Below are 25391 nucleotides of genomic sequence, written 5' to 3'. Positions count from 1 at the left end.
GTCATCGACGCCTATTCAAGAGTACATTGTATTGTTGTTCATTACGACTAGCGTGAAAGGGTTAGCTTTGTTTCGACAATGAGCTGTTATCGCTGTAAATAATGTTAAATTATTCTTTAAATGCTCAGTTTATCTTTTGAAAACAACTAATTTTTTTATTTAAAAACAAGTCATGCCGCTATCCAATCGAAATCCAAGCCAAAAGATCGTACAACAACATCGGCAAATTTCTTTCGCGCTGTGTTCAATTACATTAACATATCTATGGTAATTTGAACACGTTGGCATCATCCATCGTTTTCATTGGTTAATTATTGATTTGACCTGTCAGGTCAAAGAACACCATCTCAGGTCAAACATGGCGGATATTCATTTCTACAGCATCGAGCGTTGAAAATGTGATCGAAATCATTCGCTTACGATGAAATAAGCTGAAATTTATTTGCATTTTATAACAATTCAACAAATTTATTTTTTGCACGTTATTATAATCATTACTAGGTAGTAATCAACAATTGTAAAACGCAGCATGACCAGATTGCGTTACCACGATCATTTGCTAGTAAGCAATGCAGTTGCGTCGGTTGTTATTTGAAACTTATTTTATTTATGAGTAGAATATACTTTCGTTACTAATAAAATGAAAAAAACAAAAAAAACAATTGTATTTGGCGCACGAGGTTCGTTAATGTGATTTTTTTGGAGAAAAATGTGCTGTCTACTTTTTAATCCAGCAAGAAAAAAAATGTATAAAAATTTAACTTAGATTAGCTTCTGCAATACAAATCTAGTTTCTTTCGTTTTGGGTGGTCCAACTGCCGGCGTTGAAAATCGGCGTAGGTGGATTTTTCAATGAAAATATAAGCCCCCTAAAAATAATTGATGATAATTTTTTTGAAAATTTGAACCCCAAATAAGGGCCCACCAGCCGTGAAACCGCCCAGGGTGATTTTTCGGATGGGCGAATTTACGGCAGAATCCGGTACTTTTGTAGAAAATTTTCTGTTCACTGCAAGACCCCACATTATGCATGAAATTGAACATAAAAACAGGACAAACAAAAGTCATAGCGTCGTAGTGGCGTCAAACATTGCGTGGGATTCAACAAACGCAAAAGGGGGTTATTTCCATGCTTAATGTTGTGCTGTACACATTTGATGATGGTCAATTTCAATGAGGTATGGGTATTCAAATGCAATATTTCCCTGTCAAAGATCAGCCTTTCGGTGTAAGCTACGAAATAAAGAAATTTGAGTTCAAATTCAAATCGTTCAATTTTTGTGACAGACATTCTGCGCATGTCTTTCACGCAACTCGTGGGATCTTGCAGTTGAACCGGAAATCACCTATTGAAGTTGTGCATCTAATGAAATTTGACATCTGCTGTTTGACAACTTTGGCACATTTATTTTATTTCATGCTGTTTTGTTGCAGGAAAGTAACACAACAAAAACATGGCCACCAAAGTTAGTATGGCAACGAGCTCCCAGTAAACCACCGCCGCCAACCAACAATCAAAACTTCAGAATGTTATCACTGGATCATCTTGGTTTGCATCCAAGTATTGCATCACAATGGGGCGATCCTTTACCACAAGGTTCCTCAGTCTGGTCGACTGCCGACTCGCCATCTAATGTTCCTGCCACAAATCCGCCTGTTTCCTTCAATTCCCCAGGGCAGAGTGTTAGAACTCATCCAAAACTTGACAGAAAGTTTTCTCTTAATGTTCATAACTTCCACTCATAGCATTTCTAAATGGCGACAATGCCATGTTTTATATTAAAATAAATTGAATTTTACTTAAATTTCTACCTGAATATGCATGGCTGCTTGTGGCAATATCATTTGTATGGCCTGGGTCCTGCTATTAGATGATCACTGTAGTAATTAATCATGGCAACAAGAAACCACAAGTAATCAAAGTGAATGCCAGTGACTCGCGTAATCCAGTAGATTAAGTCTTGTATTTCGATCTTTGTCACTCTAACCTCATTATAATGAACACAAAATTCCCCTTTATAACAAATTCAATGCATTATGCTTTTCCATAGTGAACATTTCACTATAACAAACTAATTGTAATCCTCCTAAGAGTTTATTATAATGAGATTACAGTGTAATTCAATGCCAGTGTCACATGCATGTAGATAAAAAACATATGTACCGGGCATGTTAAGAAACAGCCAGTTGAGTTTGTAGTTTTTCTACGAAATATAGAGGGCGCTGTTTGTAGTAAATATATGTATAAACCATACATATAAACTAAATACAATTTAAACATTTTCAGTGTTGTTCCTACGTCACACCTAATTGCACCATGAACACTGCCACATTGAATCATAAACACTTCCTACAAATGGTCAATTAATTCTCGTTTCGTAAACACTGCTAATTTTAAACGTCTAAATTTAAATTCAAAGACTGAATTCTTTGGGTTTACAGCTCTTGCAGGGATTAGTTGATAGTTTGCATGGCTCATTATTAGTCGCACTTACCAGCTATGTATAAATATTACATATACTCATTTCAAGTATAAGAAGTGCTCTCATGTTGAAGATATACTTCCAATAGAAGGTTGATCTAGGAAATCAGGGGGGCATGGTGCATTTTGAGAAAATCTCAAAATTTACTGTCTCCCACCCAAGAGTTTTCAATGGTCAGCCCCTTAAACTTATAAATGTATGCTACCAACTATAAATGCGCAAAAGCGCTTGATATTTGGTTTAATTTTGCAAATAACAGACAAAAAGAGTTCTATTCTATCTAGTTCATAAATTTAAATTTGGGTAACCATTTACAGGAAATAGAATCCATGTCAAAAGTGTGTTAGCCACATCCATCGTTGACTCTGGTGGTGCACTGCAAACTTGTCAGCTTACTTAGTTTGATTAAAACATGTGCTTGGTTCAACTCAGATGTGTACAGTACCTGTTCAGTTGTTTTTGAGATTGCTACCATTGCAGTTTTCCATTGAAACTATTACACAAAATATCATTATGGATGTACATATCAATAATTGCTCAGATTGAAATGAACTCCGTGTGCCATTTTTTATGTATACTGTTACAAATAAAACTTTTGACATTTGGGGGGGGGGGGGTTTGCCACCATTTAAAAACACATCAGTCATGTTTTATAATATTTTTGTGCCAGGCAATAGTTCCAGACATTGAACAACTTTTTTCTATGTACAATTGGCAATTGTCAGTGCTGACATACAGCACTTTTTGTCACACAGACCATATTCCAGTTTGGGACTATGACAGTGCTGTGTGACCATCTTTCTATCATAATGGCAACTTAATGTGCTATCCTAGTGTCAACCAGGCCCAGTCGAACACAAGCAAACTGTAACAAAAGTTCGTTAGTGTATAAATCTCAGCCAGCAGTACACTCACCCAGAATAGTAGGGTCAACGCTTTTCAATATTGAACTCTGTTCGATATCGATGACAGACGACACCTTGGTCATTTATTTATAAGAAACTTTGCTTCAAATTAATATTTAATTTTATAAATACAACATAATGACTTCCTCTAGTTAATATTCACAGCATGCACTTCCTTTTATTCTGGCTTTCTTGTATTTGTTTATTTATTTAATTAAGGAAGGACTTCCTGCATTTCAGTGAATCAATGAGTTGCTTGGTATAAGGTTGTTTGTGCTGTATTTGATTTTTTGCTTCAAGACACACATGCTGGTCTCTCCATGTAGTCCCTGAACAATATTAATGGTTCAACCCTTAATTATCACCCTTGAGGGGAAAGCCTTCAGTAGTTCACATTATTAGGTCTGGTAAATATTTGTTGAAATTTCAGATTTTCCCCCAAGTTATATGGCGCCCTCAACCTTTGACAACGATGCTGCATCGCAGGTCTCTCCACACAATGACAAATTTTCAACTCTGACATGAAAAGTTGAAGAACAGCATCTGACCTTGGGGAGGGAATAAATTGTGAATTGAAAAAGTAATTTGTTGTCTGGTACAACATCTTTGATTGGTGCCTTCAATACACAATTCTACTCAATGTTAGAGGGCGCTATACAGTCTTTAAATGAACTATTCATACAACACCAATATTTGTAATATTTTATTGCAAGCCACTAATAAATTTATAATGTAAAATGAATTGGTTTCAATTTGTGACTTTTTAGCAATATTCAAAAATTTCAGAGTACCAGTTATCACCAAAGCTGGTCAGTTTGCTTACATCTTTTCATTTGTCAATGTTACTTTGCTCAAGCCTTAGAGCAACCAAATTTATTTTTTACACTCAAAAGGTTGAATATGTTATTGAAAACTTAGAAGGCATAGAGTGTGGTGTTCACAATTTTAAAAAAAATGAGTCACACGACTAAGAACAGTAAAAAAAAACGTACCATAGCTCCCACTCCTGCAGGCAGCTTAAAGTAAGACGCCATTCTGTCTGTCCATGCAAACACTCGTACATCATGAACACCATGAGTGAAACCACATGGCCACCGCAGATAGTAGAAATACTTTTATTATTGTACTATCACAATTGAAACTTGGTTTATTTTCCAAATTCATCACACTAGCTAAATCATGTTAAAATGCACAATAAATTTCGAGTTTTTTTTTTAAATTTACATATGCAAACTAAAAATGCGAGTTCACTGGTTGGTACAATTCCACTACAGGATAACTGTTAAATACTGTACTGACAGGTCACTGACAGGTCACTGACAGTATCACAAAAATGATTGTATAGTTGTGCACAGAATCTACAATAGCTGTCAGAGCACTGCTTAACAAAATCTTGTGATGCTGCCCAATATTAATCACAGACATTGACAAAAAGATTTATTCGTTTGTGTCCTTTGTATTAACTATAACAACTAAAATGTTCATTTTGGTTAAAAAAAAAAGGTTCTGTTTCTTAAATGTACTTGAAAATAAAAAAAGAATATTGTATAACTTGAAAATCTGAAGAAAAAACAACAATTGTACCAATAAGAATAAACTCTAGAAACAATGTTTAAAGGCACTTTATATTTAAAACATCCACAATTACTGCAGTTGAGTGAAAGTATGTATGACAAGCAGAATTTGATTCGTCGAAAATACCTGTTAACATACAAGCTGCGCTTTGATTGGTCTGACAGGTAGGTATTAGCATTTGTTAACCAATCAGACACAACCTTGTAAGTAGCTTTGCATTAACTCAATAACTAGCATTGGAAAGATGGTGCATAACTTTATCAATCGATTGCATTATAAAGCCACATTTAGTGTTCAACTTGTTCACATTGCAAAGATTCCCCATTGCATATAGTGCACATCTCAAAGTGTATTGCAGCATATGGAATTTATATAGATCAGTAACCTAACAGGCTTTACACATAGGTTCATTTTTACCATAGCTCAGACACATATGGCCGATACACTCACAACATTTAGAATGGAACCAACGATACGCCGATGCCCCCATTGACTGGCAGGCAAGACTGCATTTATCCATAGAGATGCACTCATGAAGGTAGACCACTGTACATTCTTTGCCAAGAGTTTTATTCAGCGCTTTGTCTTCATCTGAAAACAAATATATGTACCAGGAAATTAACTTAAATCAATTACATATGCAGATTATTACTTGTGATGAAATGGGAAAATCCATCAATTCCATTTAAGTTTAATACAGTATAATGACCAATCACAGTACTTCAATGATTGAACTAATGACCAATCACAGTACTTCAATGATTGAGCTAACAACCAATCACAGTACTTCAATGATTGAGCTAACGACCAACCACAGTACTTCAATGATTGAACTAATGACCAACCACAGTACTTCAATGATTGAACTAATGACCAACCACAGTACTTCAATGATTTGGCTAATGACCAACCACAGTACTTCAATGATTGTGCTAACAATCAACCACAGTACTTCAATGATTGAACTAATGACCAACCACAGTACTTCAATGATTGAACTAATGACCAACCACAGTACTTCAATGATTGAACTAACGACCAACCACAGTACTTCAATGATTTGGCTAATGACCAATCACAGTACTTCAATGATTGAACTAATGACCAATCACAGTACTTCAATGATTGAACTAATGACCAACCACAGTACTTCAATGATTTGGCTAATGACCAACCACAGTACTTCAATGATTTGGCTAATGGCTAATCAGTCAATTAATAATTGTGATCAATCCATATCACAGCTCCTGAACTACCGAGCTATTGACAAACAAGTCACTCAATGATCGAGCTAATGACCAATCACAGTCCCTCAATGATTCTGATAATGACCAATCATAGTCCCTCAATGATTCTGATGACTGATCAATCCATCAATGTTCCTGAATTACTGGGCTATTAACAATTCACTCAATGATAGATCTAATGACCAATCATAGTGCCCCAATGATTGAGCTAATGACTGATCAATCCATCAATGTTCCTGAATTACTGAGCTATTAACAAGTCACTCTATGATAGATCTAATGACCAATCATAGTGCCCCAATGATAGATCTAATGACCAATCAGTGCCCCAATGATTGAGCTAATGACCAATTATACTGTCCCAACAATCAAGCTAATGACCAATCACAGTCCCTTGATGATTGGACGAATGACTGAACAGGCCCTCACCGATTGTGATAATGACTGATCAATCCATCAATGTTCCTGAATTACTGCAATATTAACAAACAAGTCACTCAATGATAGATCTAATGACCAATCATACTACCCGAATGATTGAGCTAATGACCAATCACAATTCATACCTAAAACAACTAACACACTGACATTGAAAAATTTGTGAACATTTCTGGTTACCTTTATTTGGGGGTTTGAAGGAGTATAATGTCTCAACCAGATGGGTAAACTTCACCACACTCCATTGGCTGTCGTAGTCAATGTAACCATCTTCCGTTAAAGCATCAAATAGTGATGGGATAGCTTCTTCTCTAAGATCTTCTACTATACTTTTAGCGGCATATGGTTTGTGAGAGAAATTGCGTGGTTTACACATTCCTATAGGTACAAAAATGAGCAAGGTTAGAATGAGTTAGAGTGAGTTAGAAGTTTGCTGTTTCATGAATTTTACAAAAGTCTTAATGACACTAAAATCTGCTGCAATATTTGGCAACTTGGGTAATTCATAAAACTTTGTCTTAAAAGCAAATTCAATGATTTTTTTTGTACTATAGAATATGTATTATAAGATGTGGCTTCTATTAAAATGCAGCAATGCAACAGAAGAGATGCAGCTTCTATTAGAGCACATGTGAAAAATGGGGAATTTTTGGTACTTAAAGTGCCTGTGAAATGGCTGCTATTTTCATGCCTAAAAGTATCGATTGATACATAAATATTATTATCTTTTAATGTTTCTAAGCATGAATTATTTTTTAAGTGAAAAAATGTGTTTTAAACTCAGTCTACGACAACTTCATTTTTGTGTATTTTAAAACGAGGCTCCTCATTATATTCTCATTTGCATACAGAAATTCCCCTTGTGACGTCAGAAGGGGAAGTCGCATGGCAGCTTGCATTGCCGATACGTGTAAATAAGGCAAATGTCTTGTGCAGTTTTCTCGTCTTTGACTAAATTATCACTTATGTACTTGCTGTCGTTGAGGAAGAATGGGTCATAATGAACACATAGTATCAATTTTTGTTGCATGGGGTTGAGTTAGATGCGAAATATGTCCGTTCTGGTGTAGCTGGTCACCGTGATTGTCACCGACACCGGCGCACGTTTGTACACTGTCGCTGGACAAAATAGAATTTGACGTCGGAATTATCTCGTTATTTAGAAGGTTACTCAGCACATCACTACACTGTTGTATTTCATCGATCGTCTGAGTAAAACTTTCAAAATTAAAATAAAAGAGAACATATTTTGACATTCTAAACATTAGACTATAGTGATCACTATAAAATAATTAAAAAAACGACAAATCACAGTTACTAAATAAATGACAGCCGCGTGGAAATAAATTGACATTTTGATGAAATAGGTGAACGTGTCGGTTCACGACGAGGGCAAGTGCGTTAAAAGTGGCGTTTAATTGGATAACAAAAATAATCGAAATCGACACACATACAGATAAATTCAGAGTGGATTCGAGTTAGCGTGATCCGTGGCGTGATCGTCATAATTATAACATCATATTTATGATATTAAAACTTTATTTGGTGGAAACACATTGACCAAGCCCGGATTCTTATTTCATAAATTATTACGCAGATCAAGCTGGAAGCATGAAGGTAAAAAAGAACAGAGGTGTGAATTCGACATTCAACACCAATCACCAATGAATTCAGAAACTTTTAGCCTTCGAAAATGAAAACAATTTAGCAGTGTGCAAGGGCTGTGTAATTTCCTGTTTGTCCGATGCTTCGTTTTCGTGTCACTGTCAAAATTATTGCTACCTTTTACTTAACAGGGACTAAATGGTCTCTATGGAACGATGATCAGGATCGCAAAAAAGTCAACTCATTTGAAACACTTGCCGCACGGCTTTCGTCCACTGATGTCGCACCTTCGGATCGATTAGAAACACTATACGTTTCACTGCAACTGCCCACAACACAACATTTAAAAACTAAAACTAAAATAGACAAAAAAAAGAAAAAAAACGCCGACCGAAAAATGTACCCCAGTATATCGTTTAAAAGTATACTGAATGACCAGTGTTATCACTAGTCAGGGGTACGACTTCCTCTCACATTCTGTCATTTGGTGGCGCACTTTCGGCGAGAGTCGGAAATCCGGAAACAGTCGACCGTTTCAGGATAAGTGGGCGTGGCTACAACACGAGAAATATCCCAAATTTACTTGGATACGAGTAATCATTTTCAGAAAAAAAATCAATAACTGTCCATTTCAGTGGGACACAGATCTAAAATGGGAAACGTGAAGGTGGGCATTGCATAGGCATTTTAATTGTTCAATAGACTTCCATTAGGAATGCGGCTTCTAATACAGATTTTACGGTAATTAATGCATATTTAAATTTTAAGAAATTCATTAAGTATAGTACCAAAATACAACAAAATGTACATGAGAAAGATGTCTTGGGAAGAAAAATAGATATTAGTTTGGGGCAGCAAAATGAATTCAGCAAGTTATTGCCTATGTGAATGGAATGAATTAATACATGTGTAATATAATAAAATATCCCTCATTAATTATTTAAAACATTCCAAATAGACAAATGAGGTCACTAAATAATAGATTTTCCTGCATGATCTTTTTTGGTATGTTTTTTAGCACCGAAGTCAACTTCTATCACTTTCACAAAACAAATAATTTTCTCTGAAATTTATTGAAAATTCTGATTAAGTTCTGTAACCAAATCATTGAAAAGTACATATAAATATATAAAATGTTTGACAGGGTGAAACAACTCACCCACACAGTCGCAGCATTCTGTGTATAGTGGACCCAGACATCGGGAGCAATTTTGACTGCATGAATGGTTTTTGAAGTTACAGGAACAGGATTCCATGAGCTGACACTTGGATACGTCACTGGCACACATTGCTTCATTGCATGCATGCACCAAGTAAATCGCATAACACACCGATAAAGTGAACAGTAGAACACGTATTATTTGCTTTTCCATTTCTGCTTCTTATTCTGACAAGAGAAAAAAAAATCATTTTTATTAACAAAATGTGTATTTGGCATATTTTGATAACATTAACCATTGATCTAGCTAGATAGGGACGGAACTTGCAGATACATTGAAAAATTACAAACAATTCTCATTTGGAGACGATTAGTTAAATGTAGACTACATTATGCTCACTAAAGAAGATTGTAATTTCATTCTCTACAATGAATATAAATTTTATGTGAAAAAACAGTTAAATACATCATTTATGCACCATTCTGTATTACTGCTTTGTGCCTTTTATTTTGAATTTTTTATACAATTTAATCTTCATTGCTAGAAATCCTCGCTAATTCAAAATTTGAACACATTTGTGATAACAAAATTTATCATGATTTTCCATAATTTGTGCAATTCATAGTAATTGCAAGGAAAATACCAGGAAAGTTCTAAAATACTACTGGTAGGATGAATGCACTAAATTCTTAATTGAACAACAGGAAGCAGACGGAATGACGAGCATGCTGAGACATTGCTTCCCATACAATGAAAGCTATTGAACGACGCTCTGCTGAACGGCTCTATGAACGGCACTGCACTGAAAATCATACAATACACAGTAATTGCCAACAGCTCTTCTTTTGATGGCAAGCCATTCAGATTAACTTTCCGTAGTGTCTCTTTAAAATGAAAGCTTTCATTCTAAACAGAATAAACCAAAGTTATCACAAGTCAGCTTTCTCAAGAAGTTTGTGGATATACATTGTATAGTGCTGTAGACTATTACTTATCATTGGCTGAAATCATCCATGTTATGTGCAAAACCAATTTTAGACCGCCATACTGAAGTATACTTAAGGTTATGACCAGTTCAACAACAGAAACCAAACACAATTTTATTATTTAAGAAATGCTCTAATGAAATGGCAGAAACATTTAATGAAATCTTAAACACAATATGCAGTGATTTGAGTTATTGTGAGCAGCGAAAAGCTGTAGTTTTAAGAAAGACGCACACACAAGTAATTTTAAGTAATTAAAATTAATTGTCTACCAAGCTGCTATTATGTATAGCCAATTTAAAATAAAAACATAATCAAAATAACTGTTTTCATTGCAACTTGTGTGTGGCGCTGAAAATGCATTAAAATGAAATTTATTATTTATAAATATTACACATTTATTACATAATTTTGACATTATTTTTATAATCTTCCATAAAAGTTAATTCAACTGATTTCATCCTTATTTTATTGGAATCCCTCACTCTCATTATGACCAGCCAGCTTGTGTAAAATTGCTGTGCAAAAATCAACCCTATATTGTGATTTCCTGTGACAAGTTGTTTTATTGATGGATACATACCTGAATAATTTTATATCAGCATGTGATTACAAAAAATGTATTTTATCTTTGTGTATGAGAGTTAGCAACTGCACATGTGAATGCATGTAAAATGTAAACAAATGCACCCTCCAGTAGAGACAGAAATTTAATGCGTAAAGATGCAATCATATAAATAAATAATTTTATTCCAGAATTGCACTGAATGAAATTATATTGATACAACAAGAGTGTGTGAAAATCACTAGTCAGATAATGCATTTCTAATTGGATCAGCGGATAATGGCATTATTGGTATATAGTTCTAAATACCATCAAGTAACTGTGTGGGCTGATTGGTACTTATATCGATATACCCAGCGTGTATAATGTCTGGCAGATAATCTGTGGGTAAATGCAGCCAAGCTGTTATGCATACACAATATTGTGGCATATACCCGCCATATTACAAATACAGTACACTTCATCATAAACTTGAGAGATTGGGAATCTTTAAATCAAATTTTCACTGGGTTTAAATTTCACTGATCTAGCATTTCAGGCATAATCAGGGGGTTTTAAATTCACAGTTTTATCATTTAGATAATGTTTCTATGCTCAATTTTACATATTCACTGGGTTTTAATTTAGCTCATTTTCCAGTCAGCAAAATAAACAAAATTAAAACAATAATATAATCTATCAATGACACAAAATAACATGACAAAATTGGCCGCACTCAGAGAGAATGTTTTCTATCAAACATAATCTTGTGTGTTTTTACTAGTTGAAAGTAGACTAAATTGTTTGATGCTAACAAGACCTATACTCTATAGACATTAATGACTTTTGTGTTTACATTGAAATATGTATGTTCTATACTCAGTCAAAACGGCCATCTGTCTTGTATCACAGCAAATGAGTTTTAACTTGTAAAGCCCATGATCTCAAATAAACAGCATGACCTGTTTCTTATCATAGAGATCAAAGAATCCTGCCTTGCAATCAAAGACAGTTGGTGCCACTGCAAATCGGCAACAGATTACAGTCACCATGGTTACCGCGGTACTGTAACCTCATTAATTATTCACTGGGTTTTTTATTTTTGCTATTTTTCACTCAATACATGTACAACTACAATTGAAACATTGTGTTATTGGGATATCAGTGAATTAAAAACCTAGTGAAACAAATCAAATAAATGTAATTAATATAAATGAAAATGAACGCCAAAATGAGTGATCACAAACGTGTATAAATGATTCTCTACCTCAGCAGCAGCAGTGTGTGCTAGTGTGGTTGGAAAGGCAATGTTTATTTTAGTGTACCTTTCAAGAGCTAATAGGGTTTACCTTCTGTCCACAGTTCTTAACAGTGGTCCATCGATCTACCTGCAGTACATACTATTGTTTTGATTGATTGTCTACCAGTGCTACTGTGTTTTGATTGATTGTCTACCAGTGCCACTGTGTTGTGATTGGTGGCCTACCAGTGCCACTGTGCTGTGATTGGTGGCCTACCAGTGCCACTGTGCTGTGATTGGTGGCCTACCATTGCCACTGTGTTGTGATTGTTGGTCTACCAGTGCCACTGTGCTGTGATTGGTGGCCTACCATTGCCAGTGTTGTGATTGTTGGCCTACCAGTGCCACTGTGCTGTGATTGGTGGCCTACCAGTGCCACTGTGCTGTGATTGGTGGCCTACCAGTGCCACTGTGTTGTGATTGGTGGTCTACCATTGCCACTGTGTTGTGATTGGTGGCTTAGCTGTACCAATGTGTTGTGATTGGTGATCTACCAGTGCCACTGTGTTGTGATTGGTGGCCTACCAGTGCCACTGTGTTGTGATTGGTGGCTTAGCTGTACCAATGTGTTGTGATTGGTGATCTACCAGTGCCACTGTGTTGTGATTGGTGGTCTACCAGTGCCACTGTGTTGTGATTGGTGGTCTACCAGTTCCACTGTGTTGTGATTGGTGGTCTACCAGTGCCACTGTGTTGTGATTGGTGGCCTAGCTGTACTAATGTGTTGTGATTGGTGGCCTAGCTGTACCAATGTGTTGTGATTGGTGGTCTACCAGTGCTACTGTGTTTTGATTGGTGGTCTACCAGTGCTACTGTGATGTGATTGGTGGTCTACCAGTGCTACTGTGTTGTGATTGGTGGTCTACCAGTGCCACTGTGTTTTGATTGGTGGTCTACTAGTGCTACTGTGTTTTGATTGGTGGTCTACTAGTGCTACTGTGTTTTGATTGGTGGTCTACCAGTGCTACTGTGATGTGATTGGTGGTCTACCAGTGCTACCGTGTTGTGATTGGTGGTCTACCAGTGCCACGGTGTTGTGATTGGTGGTCTACCAGTGCTACTGTGTTTTGATTGGTGGTCTACCAGTGCCACTGTGTTGTGATTGGTGGTCTACCAGTGCTACTGTGTTGTGATTGGTGGTCTACCAGTGCTACTGTGTTTTGATTGGTGGTCTACCAGTGCTACTGTGTTTTGATTGGTGGTCTACCAGTGCTACTGTGTTGTGATTGGTGGTCTACCAGTGCTACTGTGTTGTGATTGGTGGTCTACCAGTGCCACTGTGTTGTGATTGGTGGTCTACCAGTGCTACTGTGTTGTGATTGGTGGTCTACCAGTGCTACTGTGTTGTGATTGGTGGTCTACCAGTGCCACTGTGTTGTGATTGGTGGTATACCAGTGCCACTGTAAATGTTGTGATTGGTGGTCTACCAGTGCCACTGTGTTGTGATTGGTGGCCTACCAGTGCCACTGTGTTGTGATTGGTGGTCTACCAGTGCCACTGTGTTGTGATTGGTGGTCTACCAGTGCTACTGTGTTGTGATTGGTGATCTACCAGTGCTACTGTGTTGTGATTGGTGGCCTACCAGTGCCACTGTGTTGTGATCGGTGGCCTACCAGTGCCACTGTGTTGTGATTGGTGGTCTACCAGTGCCACTGTACATGTTGTGATTGGTTGTCTATCGATACTAATGTGTCATGATTGGTGGTATAATCTAAAAACGCCAATTTCCGGTAAAATCATGTAAAATCAACTTACAGGTCAATTATGTTGTACCAAAGTGGTTGTATGTGACCATGAATACCATAGCAGTGATTATATATTATATTTATGACAATAAATACTAGTAGTGTAAGAGTTGAGATTCCAGCAAATAAAAGTAAATGTCACATGACATTGAACCGCTGAAACAGGGTGCATCATCTAATCTTCACAAACATTTACATACATTGTAGTTCCTTATTATCACATAGCGGATTCAAAGAAGAATGAGATTCATATTCCCAAAACAATAATGTCGCCACAGAAAGTACAAGCCAGAAATTCATCTAGTTTTCAATGACATTAATACTGTGTTTAGTATTGTTTACTGTTATCTTCAGAGTGTGTGTATCTAACCCACATCATTGTTGAATCCTTCCAGTGGTGATACTTTCTGATTCCCATCTCAACCAACTCCTAATCTTTACAAGTTAAGACAATTTACAAGTTCATGAAATGATCCGGCCTGAGCGAGTGCAGATGGCTTGATCTAAGGTGTGCACGAGAAGGGAGGGACTGTGCGTAAACATTCCAATAACTTTCTTAGTGTATGTGTACAAAAAAAGACTTTCATGGTTACAGGGCTTGTAAACTTGCTCGATACTTATTTTTCCAGTGCAAACAGATCAGTTACGAGAAGGGAAAATGGTTTTCATCCCATTGGCGATGACAAGACTAACCAAGCTGTGGCGATGTGACGGGCCTGGTTGGTCATGATAATAGCAGGGTTCGTTCAAGGGGCTCGTCAACAATATGTCGAGAATGCTTCTCGAATTTAATATATGACGTCCTTGACAATTTAAAAAGTACAAATGTGTTTTGAAATAAATAAATTGAAAGATCCCACAAAAAATGTTATGTTCCCTGAAATATATCCCCGCAATGAAATGAATGTTGACCAACAACATGGTGTAAAAAAAAGGTATAATTGCATAATGCATGATGTTAGCTTACAAAATTAACACCTTCAGTTGAAATGATGTACCAAGTAAACAACTGGGTGGTACATGCAAATTACATTTTCCATGATGCATTGGTGCAATCCCTGGGATTGAGAAGCCGTGCTTTAAGGCGAGGACAGCACCTTTTTGCTTTGATAACACAAATGTTTATTTTCTCTATACGAACCCAAACATGTACTAGACCGAAATGAGAGTATTTCAACAATTGCCAAAATATTCACAATTTATCATGACCACAATTTTTTGTCTTGTGTTAGAGAAAAACAAACAATGCTGTTTCCCGTAGTGAAATAGAAATACATGCATATGCTTACTGTTTACTGAAGAGCGTGGCAGCACCCTAAGCATGGCAGCACCCTAAGCATGGCAGCACCCTAAGCGTGGCAGCACCCTAAGCGTGGCAGCACCCTAAGCGTGGCAGCACCCTAAGCGTGGCAGCACCCTAAGCGTGGCAGCACCCTAAGCGTGGCAGCACCCTAAGCGTGGCAGCACCCTAAGCATGGCAGCACCCTAAGCATGGCAGCACCCTAAGTGTGCATTTCTTACTGGTCATCGTCTTACGAGGATGGCAAATGGAAATGATATGTAATGCATTTCTTATAAGCCCCATTATTAGTTTTGTCATTATGTCAACGGATCCATGCCCTATGAAAGCAAGTCTGACCAGGCAGTTATACACATTGACATGTCAGCTTATTAGCTTGTAAATAAACGAGGGTTCCTGTAATCATTGATTAACAACACTCATTAGCATAGCCACACTTCCAATAAATAATCTTCCCTGGGCAACTGAGTTGGGACTTTAATAATTTCACCACTCATCTATAGCATTCAGACTACACTGTACTAGTATTGTACTTCTATGTAGCATTACTGGTAGATTTACAGAGGAGTTAACTGGACAATGAATCAAAATTGGAATATTCCAGGCCATGTTATTCTGATTCTTAAACCAATCAATCACACTTCTCATCATACATACACACAGTGTGTCAACATAGAGTGATTAATATGATAAGTACAATGACTGGCCATTAGAATGTAACTGATATAAACAGGAAGTCTGTCTAATTTATTTATTCGTCACAATGTAGCGCCTAGATTCTTTAGTAAAACTGTCATTTCCATCAGACCCTGAATTCAACTTCTCCTGGACCACACATACAGTGGTGAAATATGAAAATACTAGTGCTGTATAACTGAACTGTATCCGGTTGAATGGATACCATCATTACGGAAGCTACTAGTGTAAATTTAATATCATTGCTTAAAATTTGTTTATAACAAAGCAAGAAACATTTGACGAGTTTAGATTTCATAGTGGGATGATTACGCCGATTACATCAAAACATCCATAACAGAATAATATAGCGGTGGCATTTTGAGAAGCTGTAGCGAGTCAACTCTGTAAATTCTCTACTCCAAACGATGTCCCGTTGTTGGCCTACTTATTTTGCAATTCAAGATGGAATGTCGATTTCACGGCCCACCCAACTAAAAGGCTGATCGAATAACAAAACAACGCTGAGAACCGACACTCGGTGGCCACTTCCTGCCTCATTTACCGTACAGTCGGAGGGGGAGGGTCTGGTAAGTTATGGCTATACTACAGCGAGATCAAAACACATAGTAAAGTCCACTTGGTGTAATGCCATGAACATAAACGAAAATACATATATCCAAAAGATTACTGGATTACTTGTGATTTCGTATGGCTTCTCTCGCGAATCCCATCAAAACCGCCGCGGGCCAAATAGGCGCCACGTTCCTGGTGCAGTACACCCACGGTGGTTATTACTGACAAAAGAGACTGTTATTCACTAGGTTGATGAATGTATGCATGTCTGTAAACCATCTTTTACTGGTGCCATGCATGAATCATCATTGCGTGTGGCGAGATATAAACAATCCAGCACAATACGTTTTCAGTATTACAAGCAAACTTCAAATTTTACTTTCTCAGTGTGAACAACCCCGCGGAACCCGGGAACTGCACCAAATGCCATCGCAAACCAACTGTTAAAATGAACGTGTTTTCATTTGCATATAAAATTACTATCTAATGTGGAATCAGATGCACTCACTTGTTTGCAGCGTTAACTCCGTCAAAACCAGGACTTTTGATAGCACACCGGGCAGTGCGCTTAGCACGCGTCAATGTAGACTTACTCTCAGTATCGCTATCTTAAACGTATATAGCGTAACGACGAACTAATCCTTGCCCGTGTCCTCTCTCCTTGATCCGCTGAAGTAATCCTGAAACAGATTTTGTGTACGCCTCGAGGAAACAAAGCAAGCGATGACCACAAAAAAGACAGGCAGCGGCGGTAAAAGCTTTCTTCACAATAAAGTTTTCTTAAGTGCAGTAATTATCTTGAATTATTCATGAGCTTAATTTCCTCTGCTGGCCAATTGATTGGCTGACTCAAAGGAAATGTCGATAATCACATAAACCATTACGGTCCAGAAACAAACATCATTCCAGCTGCTTCTGTTCAGCATGAATATTTTCCGTCCAGTCAAAAACAAATTACTACAACCTAGCTTTACTTTGAATGTTTCTACCTATTTCATTTGCGGCAAATAACCGCCCTCAACGTTAGATACTAACTTTACCGTTATAGGTGTAAATTTTCTTCTGACCGTGTTGAATTACCCCCCCCCCCCAACCTTTATGCTCATGTAACCACTTGATCGAAGAGTATATATGCCATTCCTGATAATATTTACACACAAGCTCTTATACAGGCTTTGTGAATATATACATCATCAACAACAACAACAACAAAAAAGAGTTTTAGCTTTGAACACCAAAGTCAATTTTTGTACCTTTTCACAAAATAACATAAATTTTTTGGATGGTGGCAAAGTGAATTAACTCAACTAAACTGTATAAATAAATTCAAATGAACTTTGGTAGTTAATGTGCAAAGTGTTGCTTATTTTTGCTGCCAACATGTCAGTTATCCACCGTGACTAACGCATTTTACAGTTGCCACAATGATATTAATATACAAATGTGAAATGCACAAGTGCCGAATATGAATATGTTAATTATCTAATTTGCATACTATTTTAAGTTCATATATTATTTATGCATCTCTGTATGCAAATTAACACAAAAAACAGTTGATGTAAAATAATTCTGTATAATTTTAAATGTTGGTCCTGTTATCCTTCGTCACAAATTAATTCACCATCTTGGTCACAGAGTTGCCTGCATTTTATTGGCAGCACAATATCTACAAGGATATGTATGCATGGCGATACAAAAAAATTCTTTTTGAAAAATCCTTATCAGAGAAAATTTGTCAGTGTCAAAGTGAGATTATTTAAAAAAAAAAATTGTAGAAACAAACTTTCAAATCTAAAGTTTTTGGTATCAGGTACCAGGTATGTCTACTTTGAAGTCCCTGTGGTATTGTAATATCGATGTCTGCGTATTCACCACCATGGACTGTACCAAACCAGAAATATAGCGAAACTTTTGAAAACTTGTCGCTTGTATATTCATTGATAGTGGAAATGAATTTAATAACAGTGGTGATATGGTTGAGAAAGGATTGTCAATGGTGGTGAATGGGTTGTCATTGGTGGTGAATGGGTTGTCAATGGTGGTGAATGGGTTGTCATTGGTGGTGAAAGGGTTGTCATTGGTGGTGAATGAGTTGTCAATGATGGTGAATGGGTTGTCAATGGTGGTGAATGGGTTGTCAATAGTGGTGAATGGGTTGTCATTGTGGTGAATGGGTTGTCAATGGTGGTGAATGAGTTGTCAATGATGGTGAATGGGTTGTCAATGGTGATAAACAGGTTGTCAATGCCGGTGAAATGGTTGTCACTGGTGGTGAAAAGATTGTCAATGGTTGGTGAAAGGGTTGTCAATGGTGATAAACAAGTTGTCAATGCCAGTGAAATGGTTGTCACTGGTGGTGAAAAGATCGTCAATGGTTGGTGAAAGGGTTGTCAATGGTGGTGAACAGGTTGTCAATGGTTGGTGAAAGGGTTGTCAATGGTGATAAACAGGTTGTCAATGCCAGTGAAATGGTTGTCACTGGTGGTGAAAAGATCGTCAATGGTTGGTGAAAGGGTTGTCACTGGTGATAAACAGGTTGTCAATGCCAGTGAAATGGTTGTCACTGGTGGTGAAAAGATCGTCAATGGTTGGTGAAAGGGTTGTCACTGGTGATAAACAGGTTGTCAATGCCAGTGAAATGGTTGTCACTGGTGGTGAAAAGATTGTCAATGCCAGTGAAATGGTTGTCACTGGTGGTGAAAAGATCGTCAATGGTTGGTGAAAGGGTTGTCAATGGTGATAAACAGGTTGTCAATGCCAGTGAAATGGTTGTCACTGGTGGTGAAAAGATCGTCAATGGTTGGTGAAAGGGTTGTCAATGGTGATGAACAAGTTGTCAATGCCGGTGAAATGGTTGTCACTGGTGGTGAAAAGATCGTCAATGGTTGGTAAAAGGGTTGTCAATGGTGGTGAACAGGTTGTCAATGCCGGTGAAATGGTTGTCACTGGTGGTGAAAAGATCGTCGATGGTTGGTGAATGGGTTGTCAATGGTGATGAACAGGTTGTCAATACCAGTGAAATGGTTGTCACTGGTGGTGAACAGGTTGTCAATGCCAGTGAAATGGTTGTCACTGGTGGTAAAAAGATCATCAATGGTGGTGAATGGGTTGTCAAAGGTGGTGAATGGGTTGTCAATGGTGGTGAATGGGTTGTCATTGGTGGTGAATGGGTTGTCAATGGTGGTGAATGAGTTGTCAATGGTGGTGAATGGGTTGTCAATGGTGATAAACAGGTTGTCAATGCCGGTGAAATGGTTGTCACTGGTGGTGAAAAAATTGTCAATGGTTGGTGAAAGGGTTGTCAATGGTGATAAACAAGTTGTCAATGCCAGTGAAATGGTTGTCACTGGTGGTGAAAAGATCGTCAATGGTTGGTGAAAGGGTTGTCACTGGTGATAAACAGGTTGTCAATGCCAGTGAAATGGTTGTCACTGGTGGTGAAAAGATCGTCAATGGTTGGTGAAAGGGTTGTCACTGGTGATAAACAGGTTGTCAATGCCAGTGAAATGGTTGTCACTGGTGGTGAAAAGATTGTCAATGGTTGGTGAAAGGGTTGTCACTGGTGATAAACAGGTTGTCAATGCCAGTGAAATGGTTGTCACTGGTGGTGAAAAGATTGTCAATGCCAGTGAAATGGTTGTCACTGGTGGTGAAAAAATCGTCAATGGTTGGTGAAAGGGTTGTCAATGGTGATAAACAGGTTGTCAGTGCCAGTGAAATGGTTGTCACTGGTGGTGAAAAGATCGTCAATGGTTGGTAAAAGGGTTGTCAATGGTGGTGAACAGGTTGTCAATGCCGGTGAAATGGTTGTCACTGGTGGTGAAAAGATCGTCAATGGTTGGTGAAAGGGTTGTCAATGGTGGTGAACAGGTTGTCAATGCCGGTGAAATGGTTGTCACGGGTGGTGAAAAGATCGTCGATGGTTGGTGAATGGGTTGTCAATGGTGATGAACAGGTTGTCAATACCAGTGAAATGGTTGTCACTGGTGGTGAACAGGTTGTCAATGCCAGTGAAATGGTTGTCACTGGTGGTAAAAAGATCATCAATGGTGGTGAATGGGTTGTCAATGGTGGTGAATGGGTTGTCAATGGTGGTGAATGGGTTGTCATTGGTGGTGAATGGGTTGTCAATGGTGGTGAATGAGTTGTCAATGGTGGTGAATGGGTTGTCAATGGTGATAAACAAGTTGTCAATGCCAGTGAAATGGTTGTCACTGGTGGTGAAAAGATCGTCAATGGTTGGTGAAAGGGTTGTCACTGGTGATAAACAGGTTGTCAATGCCAGTGAAATGGTTGTCACTGGTGGTGAAAAGATCGTCAATGGTTGGTGAAAGGGTTGTCACTGGTGATAAACAGGTTGTCAATGCCAGTGAAATGGTTGTCACTGGTGGTGAAAAGATTGTCAATGGTTGGTGAAAGGGTTGTCACTGGTGATAAACAGGTTGTCAATGCCAGTGAAATGGTTGTCACTGGTGGTGAAAAGATTGTCAATGCCAGTAAAATGGTTGCCACTGGTGGTGAAAAGATCGTCAATGGTTGGTGAAAGGGTTGTCAATGGTGATAAACAGGTTATCAGTGCCAGTGAAATGGTTATCACTGGTGGTGAAAAGATCGTCAATGGTTGGTGAAAGGGTTGTCAATGGTGATGAACAAGTTGTCAATGCCAGTGAAATGGTTGTCACTGGTGGTGAAAAGATCGTCAATGGTTGGTGAAAGGGTTGTCAATGGTGGTGAACAGGTTGTCAATGCCGGTGAAATGGTTGTCACTGGTGGTGAAAAGATCGTCGATGGTTGGTGAATGGGTTGTCAATGGTGATGAACAGGTTGTCAATACCAGTGAAATGGTTGTCACTGGTGGTGAACAGGTTGTCAATACCAGTGAAATGGTTGTCACTGGTGGTGAACAGGTTGTCAATGCCAGTGAAATGGTTGTCACTGGTGGTAAAAAGATCGTCAATGGTTGGTGAATGGGTTGTCAATGGTGATGAACAGGTTGTCAATGCCAGTGAAATGGTTGTCACTGGTGGTGAACAGGTTGTCAATGCCAGTGAAATAGTTGTCACTGGTGGTGAACAGGTTGTCAATGCCAGTGAAATGGTTGTCACTGGTGGTGAAAAGATTGTCAATGCCAGTGAAATGGTTGTCACTGGTGGTGAAAAGATCGTCAATGGTTGGTGAAAGGGTTGTCAATGGTGGTGAACAGGTTGTCCATGCCGGTGAAATGGTTGTCACTGGTGGTGAAAAGATCGTCAATGGTTGGTGAAAGGGTTGTCAATGGTGGTGAACAGGTTGTCAATGCCGGTGAAATGGTTGTCACTGGTGGTGAAAAGATCGTCAATGGTTGGTGAAAGGGTTGTCAATGGTGATAAACAGGTTGTCAATGCCAGTGAAATGGTTGTCACTGGTGGTGAAAAGATCGTCAATGGTTGGTGAAAGGGTTGTCAATGGTGATGAACAAGTTGTCAATGCCGGTGAAATGGTTGTCACTGGTGGTGAAAAGATCGTCAATGGTTGGTAAAAGGGTTGTCAATGGTGGTGAACAGGTTGTCAATGCCAGTGAAATGGTTGTCACTGGTGGTGAAAAGATCGTCAATGGTTGGTAAAAGGGTTGTCAATGGTGGTGAACAGGTTGTCAATGCCGGTGAAATGGTTGTCACTGGTGGTGAAAAGATCGTCGATGGTTGGTGAATGGGTTGTCAATGGTGATGAACAGGTTGTCAATACCAGTGAAATGGTTGTCACTGGAGGTGAACAGGTTGTCAATACCAGTGAAATGGTTGTCACTGGTGGTGAACAGGTTGTCAATGCCAGTGAAATGGTTGTCACTGGTGGTGAAAAGATTGTCAATGGTTGGTGAAAGGGTTGTCAATGGTGATAAACAAGTTGTCAATGCCAGTGAAATGGTTGTCACTGGTGGTGAAAAGATCGTCAATGGTTGGTGAAAGGGTTGTCAATGGTGATAAACAGGTTGTCAATGCCAGTGAAATGGTTGTCACTGGTGGTGAAAAGATCGTCAATGGTTGGTGAAAGGGTTGTCACTGGTGATAAACAGGTTGTCAATGCCAGTGAAATGGTTGTCACTGGTGGTGAAAAGATTGTCAATGGTTGGTGAAAGGGTTGTCACTGGTAATAAACAGGTTGTCAATGCCAGTGAAATGGTTGTCACTGGTGGTGAAAAGATTGTCAATGCCAGTGAAATGGTTGCCACTGGTGGTGAAAAGATCGTCAATGGTTGGTGAAAGGGTTGTCAATGGTGATAAACAGGTTGTCAGTGCCAGTGAAATGGTTATCACTGGTGGTGAAAAGATCGTCAATGGTTGGTGAAAGGGTTGTCAATGGTGATGAACAAGTTGTCAATGCCGGTGAAATGGTTGTCACTGGTGGTGAAAAGATCGTCAATGGTTGGTAAAAGGGTTGTCAATGGTGGTGAACAGGTTGTCAATGCCGGTGAAATGGTTGTCACTGGTGGTGAAAAGATCGTCGATGGTTGGTGAATGGGTTGTCAAAGATGATGAACAGGTTGTCAATACCAGTGAAATGGTTGTCACTGGAGGTGAACAGGTTGTCAATGCCAGTGAAATGGTTGTCACTGGTGGTAAAAAGATCGTCAATGGTTGGTGAATGGGTTGTCAATGGTGATGAACAGATTGTCAATGCCAGTGAAATGGTTGTCACTGGTGGTGAACAGGTTGTCAATGCCAGTGAAATAGTTGTCACTGGTGGTGAACAGGTTGTCAATGCCAGTGAAATGGTTGTCACTGGTGGTAAAAAGATCGTCAATGGTTGGTGAATGGGTTGTCAATGGTGATGAACAGGTTGTCAATGCCAGTGAAATGGTTGTCACTGGTGGTGAACAAGTTGTCAATGCCAGTGAAATGGTTGTCACTGGTGGTGAAAAGATCGTCAATGGTTGGTGAATGGGTTGTCAATGGTGATGAACAGGTTGTCAATGCCAGTGAAATGGTTGTCACTGGTGGTGAACAGGTTGTCAATGCCAGTGAAATAGTTGTCACTGGTGGTGAACAGGTTATCAATGCCAGTGAAATGGTTGTCACTGGTGGTGAAAAGATTGTCAATGCCAATGAAATGGTTGTCACTGGTGGTGAAAAGATCGTCAATGGTTGGTGAAAGGGTTGTCAATGGTGGTGAACAGGTTGTCAATGCCGGTGAAATGGTTGTCACTGGTGGTGAAAAGATCGTCAATGGTTGGTGAAAGGGTTGTCAATGGTGGTGAACAGGTTGTCAATGCCGGTGAAATGGTTGTCACTGGTGGTGAAAAGATCGTCAATGGTTGGTGAAAGGGTTGTCAATGGTGATAAACAGGTTGTCAATGCCAGTGAAATGGTTGTCACTGGTGGTGAAAAGATCGTCAATGGTTGGTGAAAGGGTTGTCAATGGTGATGAACAAGTTGTCAATGCCGGTGAAATGGTTGTCACTGGTGGTGAAAAGATCGTCAATGGTTGGTAAAAGGGTTGTCAATGGTGGTGAACAGGTTGTCAATGCCATTGAAATGGTTGTCACTGGTGGTGAAAAGATCGTCAATGGTTGGTAAAAGGGTTGTCAATGGTGGTGAACAGGTTGTCAATGCCGGTGAAATGGTTGTCACTGGTGGTGAAAAGATCGTCGATGGTTGGTGAATGGGTTGTCAACGGTGATGAACAGGTTGTCAATACCAGTGAAATGGTTGTCACTGGAGGTGAACAGGTTGTCAATACCAGTGAAATGGTTGTCACTGGTGGTGAACAGGTTGTCAATGCCAGTGAAATGGTTGTCACTGGTGGTGAAAAGATTGTCAATGGTTGGTGAAAGGGTTGTCAATGGTGATAAACAAGTTGTCAATGCCAGTGAAATGGTTGTCACTGGTGGTGAAAAGATCGTCAATGGTTGGTGAAAGGGTTGTCAATGGTGATAAACAGGTTGTCAATGCCAGTGAAATGGTTGTCACTGGTGGTGAAAAGATCGTCAATGGTTGGTGAAAGGGTTGTCACTGGTGATAAACAGGTTGTCAATGCCAGTGAAATGGTTGTCACTGGTGGTGAAAAGATTGTCAATGGTTGGTGAAAGGGTTGTCACTGGTAATAAACAGGTTGTCAATGCCAGTGAAATGGTTGTCACTGGTGGTGAAAAGATTGTCAATGCCAGTGAAATGGTTGCCACTGGTGGTGAAAAGATCGTCAATGGTTGGTGAAAGGGTTGTCAATGGTGATAAACAGGTTGTCAGTGCCAGTGAAATGGTTATCACTGGTGGTGAAAAGATCGTCAATGGTTGGTGAAAGGGTTGTCAATGGTGATGAACAAGTTGTCAATGCCGGTGAAATGGTTGTCACTGGTGGTGAAAAGATCGTCAATGGTTGGTAAAAGGGTTGTCAATGGTGGTGAACAGGTTGTCAATGCCGGTGAAATGGTTGTCACTGGTGGTGAAAAGATCGTCGATGGTTGGTGAATGGGTTGTCAAAGATGATGAACAGGTTGTCAATACCAGTGAAATGGTTGTCACTGGAGGTGAACAGGTTGTCAATGCCAGTGAAATGGTTGTCACTGGTGGTAAAAAGATCGTCAATGGTTGGTGAATGGGTTGTCAATGGTGATGAACAGGTTGTCAATGCCAGTGAAATGGTTGTCACTGGTGGTGAACAGGTTGTCAATGCCAGTGAAATAGTTGTCACTGGTGGTGAACAGGTTGTCAATGCCAGTGAAATGGTTGTCACTGGTGGTAAAAAGATCGTCAATGGTTGGTGAATGGGTTGTCAATGGTGATGAACAGGTTGTCAATGCCAGTGAAATGGTTGTCACTGGTGGTGAACAAGTTGTCAATGCCAGTGAAATGGTTGTCACTGGTGGTGAAAAGAT

At 38.9% G+C, this 25391-nt stretch overlaps 2 protein-coding genes across 2 annotated transcripts in view; one reads left to right on the top strand and one right to left on the bottom strand.

Moving 5' to 3' along the window:
• The window catches only part of LOC102803564 (granule associated Rac and RHOG effector protein 1-like), a 45876-nt gene extending 41746 nt beyond the window's left edge, over positions 1-4130 (top strand). Inside the window, exon 12 of the mRNA XM_085500458.1 lies at positions 1435-4130. Coding sequence (XP_085356584.1) covers positions 1435-1746 — 312 coding nt within the window. The 3' untranslated portion in view covers positions 1747-4130. The remainder of the gene's footprint in view (positions 1-1434) is intronic.
• A 359-nt stretch (positions 4131-4489) lies between these two features.
• twsg1 (twisted gastrulation) lies at positions 4490-17278 on the bottom strand. Its single transcript, NM_001164935.1, is given in 4 exon segments — positions 4490-5554; positions 6829-7026; positions 9413-9640; positions 17049-17278. Coding segments are annotated over 3 exon segments (618 nt in total). The 5' UTR covers positions 9627-9640; positions 17049-17278; the 3' UTR covers positions 4490-5348.
• Positions 17279-25391: the final 8113 nt, after the last annotated feature.

The sequence above is a fragment of the Saccoglossus kowalevskii genome, chromosome 6 (genome assembly GCF_978046115.1).
Source record: "Saccoglossus kowalevskii chromosome 6, keSacKowa6.1, whole genome shotgun sequence".
NCBI lineage: Eukaryota > Metazoa > Hemichordata > Enteropneusta > Harrimaniidae > Saccoglossus > Saccoglossus kowalevskii.
This window is presented reverse-complemented; position numbering and strand designations above follow the sequence as displayed.